Here is a 9,706-nt window from a genome sequence, read left to right on the forward strand (position 1 = left end):
ACACAAAGTTTAAATCGGTCTACAATATTTATTCTACAATGGTCTGGTACTATTACAAGTAGTGGTAGCTTAAAATTAAGCCCTAATGAAGTCTGACTCTTCATCTTCTGATTTTGCAGTAAAAATGATCGTCATTTCATTATATCAGACAAGTAACACGCCATAAATGTGTACAAAAATGAAAATATTTACAACAAAAGTAGAAACCTCTAAAAGATTGTTTCAATTAAAGTTATATCAATCTTACACCACTAACCTCCAAAAAAAGCCTGTTGTCTTTAAAGCTTAAGGGAGGACACTTTGATTCACAATTTGGTTTTTTTTTTTTTCTACTTTTCCTAAACGAGTGAAACTACTTGAACCGGTTCGCTTCAATCGAAAAAAAAATAGCAATAGAAAGAAAATCTTGGTATCCTACCGTGTAATCTGTACTGTTATTTACTCATCTGATCCGCTTAAAATCTCTAAGAGAACTTCAAAAGTTTAAACAGCAAAACTATTCCTTGTAACAAACACAGGTGATCAAAACATACACGAGCATGAAGTGGATTAGGATCGAAACTAACCAATCATCAAATAACCAAGTTTCCTGAGAGGTCCGAGGTTTGTTTGTTCTCTCTGCAGTAAGCTTTATGTTTTTACTTCAATGTTATTGGTTCATTTATAAAAGAAAAAAAGATTGACATCCTTTTCTTTCAAGGAACATGTTCATTGGTTCATTTTTCTTCATTTCGATCCGGTTCAAATAATTCCGCTGCTGTCAGCACTTTACAATTTACGAAGTTTGCTTTCACTTTTGTTTTGAGTTGTTGAGCTGTAATTTGTCACTGAGCTGGTTACCTCACAGTTATTTGAATAGTAAGTGGCTGAGATAATTTTTTTACAATTTACAATTGGAATTGCTGAGGCTTAAATATATAGCTTACATTCAGACTGACTATTGCTCACTAATTTAAATACATGGTGTTTATATTCCTTTGTGATGTTATCATTGCCTGAGAGGTCTAACGTGTGTAGCTGACAGTTGTTGTTTGTAATGGCGTCAGTAAAGTGCTGTGCTCCTGTCTCTGTGATGTTATTGTCGTAGAGGTTTAACGCGCGTAGCTGACAGTTGTTGTTAGTAATGGCGTCAGCCAAGTGCTGTGCTCCTGTGTCTGTGATGTTATTGTGTGAGAGGTTTAACGTGTGTAGCTGACAGTTGTTGCTTGTAATGGCGTGAGCTAAGTGCTGTGCTCCTGTGTCTGTAATGTTATTGTGTGAGAGGTTTAACGTGTGTAGCTGACAGTTGTTGTTTGTAATGGCATTAGCCAAGTGCTGTGCTCCTGTGTCTGTGATGTTATTGCCTGAGAGGTTTAACGTGTGTAGCTGACAGTTGTTGTTTGTAATGGCGTGAGCCAAGTGCTGTGCTCCTGTGTCTGTGATGTTATTTTCTGAGAGGTTTAACGTGTGTAGCTGACAGTTGTTGTTTGTAATGGCGTGAGCCAAGTGCTGTGCTCCTGTGTCTGTGATGTTATTGTATCTGAGGTTTAACGTGTGTAGCTGACAGTTGCTGTTTGTAATGGCGTCAGCAAAGTGCTGTGCTCCTGTCTCTGTGATGTTATTGAATGAGAGGTCTAACGTGTGTAGCTGACAGTTGTTGCTTGTGATGGCGTCAGCTAAATACTTTGCTCCTTCATCTTTCCATTGATTTCCATTGAGGTTTAACCAGCTCAGTTGAGAATTACTACATTTTAACAATTTACAAATCTCTAAACCTGCTAAAGGCCCCGTCTTGTTGCCTTTCAAATCGAAATGTGAAATTCCTCGCACATTCTCCATTACGTTTACTAACGAAGAACAATCAACGGCTGTGAGATAACAACAATGAAAATCTACATAATTAAAGTTACTTTGTTGTAGTTTCCTCTGCACTACTGTGGTCATTTTACTTGTTTCGTTAATACATTTTAACAGTGTCACTGCTATTTCTCGTTCGTCATCAGTCGGCCAGGAGATCACTTTCGTTTTCTCTTCATTCTCTGTCCACTCTTCGTTGTAGTCTTCCCTTTTTCTCTCTTCCGTTTTCACGGGAAGAAGGTCAGTGAAAATCTCACTTGGTAGGTTTTCTTGATCGTTCATTAGTCCTGCTAGGAACTGCAACACCAATTGCCATTTCCCGTCCTTGATGTTTTCGGAAACAAAGTTCCTCAATTCTGTTTCATTCATCTTGTTTATTAGGTGCCACGCTGCGAAAAACTCTTGCATCGTGAGATGAATGAAACAGAATTGTTTTTCGTGTTTAAACTGGCTAGTTTGACGGTCGGGTAAGCGGTGGAATAAAGCACTGTCTTCAATTCCGCCTACTTCGTTTCCTCCAAGGATCAGCTTTCCTTCTTTAATTCCGTCAAACGCCACTTTTCCTAGTTTCTCGAATTTCTCCAGCACTTCATCGGGCAAATCATCTGATTCAAAGTCTTCGCGAGTCAAATGCTTATCGCGGAATTCGTTCGTGTGTTTATAGTAAAACACTTTCACTGCAATCTTGTAAATGGTTGTTAATTTGGAAGGGAGAGTAACAGCAGCGGAACTGTCGAATCGCAATATTTCTGACAGACTTGAACACATAATGAAGCTGTTTACCGGGACGTAACAGAGCGAAAGCAAATTCATATTGCTGCTGATGTGTCGCCATAGTGTTTCGCCTGTTTGTTTCTCATCTCCGGCAAATTTGTAGACATATTCTTCAATTTGTTCCGATGAGAACCCCAACACTTCGAATACTTTGTCAAATTTCCTTTGAAGGTGTTTGATGCTCGACAGAGCCGTAGGTCTCGTAGTGGTTAACACTGAAACATCTTTAAGAAGTTCTCCCTTCACAAGCCCCTCGTAAAGGATTTTGAGCGGCTTTTTCTCGTCAATGCCTCTGGGACAAGTGGACTCCATGTTTTCGTCATGTTTCAATTCATCAAATCCGTCGAAAATTATGAGAACTCCTTTAGGGTTCTCTACTAGGTGATTACAGACCTCGTCATCCAGGTGACGCGTAGGAAAGTACTCGGACTCAACCAGAAGGTCCCTGAGACTAAGGTCGCCGGCCGAATTGAATCGTCTGAATTTGACGAAGAAAGCAGCATCAAAATGGATTTTGGCACCAGATGCCCAGTCTCTGAGAAGTTTGGTACAATAGAATGTCTTACCGATTCCGGCTCGACCAACGATCAAAACTTTCTTACTTTCTTCATTCAGGAGGTCTTCCAGGCTTTTTGGGTGTGAAGTTTCCTTGCGCGACCTCGGATAAACTTTTAGTTGGTCCTCTCGGTTTACAGCAAAGTTATACTCATCTCTGTCCTGAATCAACACAAGGTTTGTGTAAATCTGATCCAGCGTTAAATGTTTAATTGCTGTTTTATCCCCTGGATCACCTAAAAAAGGTGACTGGAGCTCTAAAAGTTCTTGGGTCTCTTCAGTAATTGTTTCCTTCATGCGTTTGATGAATTTTGTATGAGATTTTGTTTGGGAGGAATTTAGATAGGTTTTTAGAAACTTCGAGTCTTGCATGAAACTCCTATCTCGCCATGCCCGTGACAAAATGTAGACGGTTTCAATAAGAATACCTGCGACAAAAATTCCATTCACCGCAATGACAGCGTCCATCCAGAAGCTTTTCTTGGCCGCTTGTTGATTGTGACATTCGTGTAAAGTAGAGTTTCGGGCGGTGTCAGATGAATTTCTCGGCTGGTTGGTTCCGTCGGTTAAATAACAGTTAAAATTGGAGGAAAATTTTAAAGGATAGAGTAACTGAGTTTGAAAAATGATAAAAAGAAGTCCTAACAAAAACCTTATGAATAGTTGACCGCAGTAAGCAGAGGATATCTTGTATCCAGTTGATGATGCGACTTCTTGGATTAGCGGCTGTCTCTCAAGATCATCGTCAGGGATGCGTCGCCGAGACAGTTGATCGACTGTTTGTCTCACTATTTGGGAGTAACCAGCACAAACGAGTAGAATAACGACGAAGTTAATCACAACAAAACCATAGATAGGAAAACCAAATTTGTTGTGTTCCTTCTCGTATTTGTCGAAACATCTTTTCTGCACGAGTTCGATGTTTTCACTCTTGCCACAGTAGATATCTAACTTGGACTCTTTGTTTTCCATGTCGCGGAAGACAACGAGGAAGGTTCCACCGATAAGTATCCAAAAAAACACTGCCACATATTGGAGTTTTCCGAAAGTCTTTGGCGCTAACAATTCCCAGACCTTTTCCATTGAAAGTGTTGGTATTTTCGTTCTCTTCAATGTCGTTGGAGAGCTGAATAGCTTACATAAACGGCTATTACGACCTTGGTATATTTATCACCGAATGGTGGAACTTTCATTTGATTGGCTTTTCGGAAACTTTTAACTGTCAAAAAGACAATGGACTCTCTTGCTGATTTGTGAGCTACTAAGGTGAAGACATTTATCTGGGCGGCTAATTCAAGTAACGATTGGTTAAAATTTCGCATCTGATTAGTGTCCAGGGTGGCGTGAGTCTTTTTAGCTAATCTAAAGGGGCTTTGTGAAGCAAAACTCATGCCAATCAAACCACTTGACTCCGTCGTGAAAACAATCCCCTGTTTTGATCAATGAACTACGTGCAGTCTCTCCCATAATTTGTCGGCGAAGTCCGTGGCGCGAGTGAAAAATAAAGTAATTGAAAACAAAAAATTATGTTGGCACGCCGCGAGGAGATTTTTGAGTGATGTGCTCGAAATGTAGGGACTACGGACTTAGCCTAAGAGCTTGACTTCTTTGTTGGAGTCACATTGCAAAAATATATCTACGTCAACGGGCAATTGTGAGGTCAAGACAGCAGGATATTGGCCGAGTTATTATTTTTTTTTTTGCGTTTTAATGAACCGAGACGAATGGTGAATGCTTTATTCGATTCAGTGCACTTCAATCTCACCTTCCTTCCCATCCCACCCCAAGGGAAGACATCCATCACACAGTAATCTCGTGCGTGGGAAATTAACGTCTCTTACCCCAACCCTGCAGGAGACGGGACCTCTATTTATTCGTCCCTATCCGAGAAGACTAGAATATCTAACCAATTCTTGATGTTATAGAAAGGTAGAAAATTCTCCTCAAATATTTTAACTGCTGACCTTGAGTGTTGAGACGAGTCACCGTCGAGTCCCATAAAAACGCAAAAAAGATAGAGGCTAATATCCAGCAATTGAACCAAACAGGCTTCGTCAAAAACAGATTTATTATATGGCAAAATAAGAATCAAGAATGATTCGTTTATTTCGAGAGCTGGAAGATTGTAGTGCACTAAACCAATGAGAAACTTCCATTTGATTGGCTTTTCGAAACTGTTAACTGTCAAAAAGACAATGGATTCTTTATGCATGCTATCGCTGATTTGTGAGCTACTTAGGGGTGGACATTTTATCTGGGTGGTAAATTGTTTAGAAAGAAAATTATAACCCTTGGCTGATTCAAGTAATGATTGGCTAAGATTCTGCATGTGATTAGTTTCGAGGATGGCGTGAGTTTAGTGAAGCAAAACTTATGTAAATCAAACCACTTGACTTGGGTCGTGAAAATAATTTCCTTTTTAGATGAATGTTCACATTTCATCATGATTGGTATCAGTGACTAAATAGACTACTCTAACACGTCCTTTATCCGCTGAAGATTTGTGATTATCATAATTCGGATTTAGACTACGAGCAGTCCCTCCCATATGTTTTCTGCGAACTCCGTGGCGCTAGTAAAAAAAAAAATCATTGAAAAAGAAAAGAATGATGTTAGCACGCCGCGGAGAGCTGTTAAAGTGATGTACTCGAAATATAGGGACTACGGACTAAGCCCAGGAGTTTGACTTCTTTGTTGCGTTCACAGTGCAAAAATAGACATACGTCACTGACCAATCTTGAGATCAAGATGGCCGAGTTATGTCTTCGCGTTTTTAAATGGACCACGACGAGTCACTGTCGAGGCCCATAAAAACGCAATAAAGATAGAGGCTAATATCCAGCAATTCGACCGAACAGGCTTGGTCAATAACATTTATTGTATAGCAAAAACATTTTCGATAAACTAAGAATCAAGAATGATTCGTTTATTTTGAGAGTCGGAAGATTGTAGCGCAATGAAGCAATGAAAGTCATTGAATGTTTTCTTAGTTCTTTTCTGTTTTACGAGTTCAATCTTTTCTTTGCGCGTGATAAGGGCGGGCGATTCAGAGCCGCGGCAAGATGGGCTCGGGTAGCCGATCAAACAGGCTATTGCGCTCCATATGTAAAAAAAATTCGACAGATTTAACTCACTGGCCGATAACAACTTGCACAAAGAAAACTATTGTGCTCATGCTGTCAGGTCATCGGACATGAGTTCATTTGTAAACGAAGCGGTATACTGATAATTCTCTTGCTCGTGCCTTTAAGCAAATGTGAGGAACTTTTCCCCCAAAAGATATCTCGGGTCCTTTGACCTTAAAAACTAACCTAGAACGGGCAAACAGTCTTCAGTTCAAGTATGTGTACGCTCGCTATCTTTGGACAATTGTTTTCATCATGATGGTTTTGTTTGTTGGCATGCACGCCACAAAAAAATGTTTTGTCACGCGCAACTAATTAATCAACTCGCAAAAACATTTTAAAAGGCTTTGTTACGTTTTTTGTGCCATAAAATTCCAACAATCTTTTTAAGCGGAAAACAAACTAAATCATTTTAGCCCACGAAGTGAGACCGAAAAAAGCCTCGAGACTTGTATGGACTACTTTAGTCACCCCTTCAGAAATCTTACAACGCGGCAAGTTTTCCTTCAAGACCATTAATCGAAAGCTCACAGGCATGTTTCATTTCTTGATTACTTTATCCGCAATTTCTACAATAATTTTCACCGTAACCTCAACAGCAAGTATAAATTTTATTTGTAAGGGTGTTCTTTCATTCTATACCTTGAGCAACTCTGACAGAACGTGACCAGAATAGATGTTAGACTGCTTATTCTAGTCTCAAGGAAATTACGTCAATCAGTAATTGACTCGCAGGTCATCCGTTGAATGATGAATGATTGAAAAGATGTTGGACTGCTTATTCTAGTCTCAAGGAAATGACGTCAACCAGTAATTGACTCGCAGGTCATCCGTTGAGCGATGAATGATTGATGGGTCTCTGACAGGCCCCTTAGGGTTTCTAGCAGAGTTTGACTAATGGTCGTGGGTCGTGGGTCGTGGGTAGAAGTCGTGGGTCGTGGGTGTGGGTGTGGGTGTGGGTAAGAGTCGTGGGTGTGGTTAATACTTAATAATAAAAATAACCATTTAAAATATTAAATACAATAATACATAAATTTTATACAACCCTGTCATTCATTAATTTAACTGTTCTTTCTTCTAGTTATTTTACTTTGTTCATTCAATTTACCCTACTTTACGTCTATTTTTATCTGTTATCTCACTGTCAATGAAATTAGTTTCAGTTTCGCGACGGGAAGAGAGATAAATCTTGTAATTACATTAAATTAGTTTCACAACACGATAATTCCGGATCTGTCACCAGCGCGATCGCCGACGAGCGTCCATTGGTCGGCTACTCTGGGATTTGATTTTTCCCTTTTTCTGCTTTTTGGGGTTGTTGTCAAGGGAAATCCACAGGACATTCTTTTGTTCTCTTGCGGTTTTCAAGCCCAGACGATAAAACTTTCCCGAGGTAATTTACTTAGGGAAAAATCGGTCACACTTGCAAATTTGAGTTTCCCTAAGACAAAACCCTGTAGTGTGACAACAGCTGATATCGCGTTTACGATCCTCCACTGTCGAGTTACCAGCCTGGCAGAGGTTATGTGTGTGCCTTTTGAGTCAGTCGACTTGTGCACAATCAGTTTTTGTTTGTGTATACAGTGTGTAATTACCAGATTTATCTATCATTCTTTTGTCATTGATGTTGTCAGACGAGATCTCGGAATTTCTGTTCCTTGGCCCCTCACTTTAGCCGCAAATATAGAATTCACGAGCGCTGTCGCAATTTTAACGTTATAGTACTTCTACTATATGAAATCATTTTTGGTACAATCGTACAAAGCAGCTCAGGTGTCTCGTTAACACAGACCTCGAAAACGCAGAACGCAGACCGCACAGCTCGAAAAACGTGTACACAGTGTGTAATTACAAGATTTATCTCTCTTTCTTTTATTATCAAACAAGATCTCGGAATGCGTCCCGAAACTGAAACTAATTTCATTGACAGTGAGATAACAGATAAAAATAGACGTAAAGTAGGGTAAATTGAATAAACAAAATAAAATAACTAGAAGAAAGAACAGTTAAATTAATGAATGACAGGGTTGTATAAAATTTATGTATTATTATATTTAATATTTGAAATGGTTCTTTTTATTATTAAGTATTAACCACACCCACGACTTTTACCCACACCCACACCCACACCCACACCCACGACTTGTACCCACGACCCACGACCATTAGTCAAACTCTTTCTAGCAGAACGCTCCTGAAATATTATTTCGTGATTCAACATATAGTCTTGCAGCAGGTCTTGGAGACTTACTTGGAAACCCAGATGACATGGGCTAACCATATTCGAGTTCTAAATCACTTTGCTAGGAATAGAGGTTGTGTTTCCACTCCACCGGTTACTGACGCCTTTATTGAAAGTCCTAGTAGATTTTGTGAGTGATTTAATGACAATTTGGCATGTTAATTGTTGTGTACCTCGAAACTGGCGAGTTATCCAACGTCACGATCAAATCAATGACAAAAGGATACTTGACGGGAATGCTTTTTACAACTTCGATTAAACAAGATACAAGTGCACATCACAGAATTTGAAACCAATATTGACAGGTTTTTACAAAATGTTGCTAGCAGGACCATTTGAAACAAATATGGTTTCTTGCATTAATTCGCATCAGTGACAAAACTAGTGGACCATTCTATTTAGGTGGTAGGTCTGGAAACATAAAAAACGTATTTCTATTTCGACATTTAACAACTCAGGGCGCGTGACAGGAGTGTAAGAGAATGGCAATCTAGATGACAATGTTCCATTTTAAATTCTGTCACCCCTAATAAGTAAAGTTCTAGAACTTCTTCGAGGTCTAATAAAAAAACAACAACAACAACAACAACAATATAGTAACACATTGTCATCCCGGTACACTTCTCCGTACAGGAACAGTTACGTCCCTGATGCAACCATGATCTTTCAGTAGCATTTCAGTACTTGTCAGGCGTTGCCCTCAGAAATGTGAACACGATCTTTCAACGTCCATCAAGTCATCAAGAATCTGGAAGTCACAAAAGGAAGTGTTACACTGAGAGCGTCAAATCTTTGCGCTCCTGTGCGATTTGTGTAAACGTGGTAAGTGACCATCTATTTCATAGGTACCGAGAATTATCCCATACTAAGTACCAAAGTAACCAATAGGAGTAGGAAGGATAAAATTTCACTGTGAAAAAAGAATCGTTCGTTCAATCATCAACGCGAACGAAGACATATCCCCTGTGATGTAGGAACTAACTAGAGGGAAGATCATCCCACCGCTGTTGCACACACATATGCCGAAAAATCAGACGCATTCAAAATCGGAGCGAGAAACATTTCCTTTTTTTGCTAAGTTAAAAACTTTACTTTAAAACAAGTGAAAAATATACCACTCAAAAAACGAGAGATACTAGATTCCAGCTGTCGAGGTCGGTGAATACGTAAGCCA

At 39.5% G+C, this 9,706-nt stretch overlaps 1 protein-coding gene across 1 annotated transcript; it reads right to left on the reverse strand.

Annotated features, from left to right (window-relative positions):
* Positions 1–14: 14 nt before the first annotated feature.
* Positions 15–4,473, reverse strand: LOC148734309 (uncharacterized). Its single transcript, XM_088754088.1, has one exon. It carries the CDS (start codon positions 4,246–4,248, stop codon positions 910–912), a length of 3,339 nt encoding a protein of 1,112 aa, XP_088610214.1. The 5' UTR covers positions 4,249–4,473; the 3' UTR covers positions 15–909.
* Between the last annotated feature and the right edge of the window lie 5,233 nt (positions 4,474–9,706).

The sequence above is a fragment of the Stylophora pistillata genome, chromosome 3 (assembly GCF_964205215.1).
Source record: "Stylophora pistillata chromosome 3, jaStyPist1.2, whole genome shotgun sequence".
Lineage (NCBI taxonomy): Eukaryota > Metazoa > Cnidaria > Anthozoa > Scleractinia > Pocilloporidae > Stylophora > Stylophora pistillata.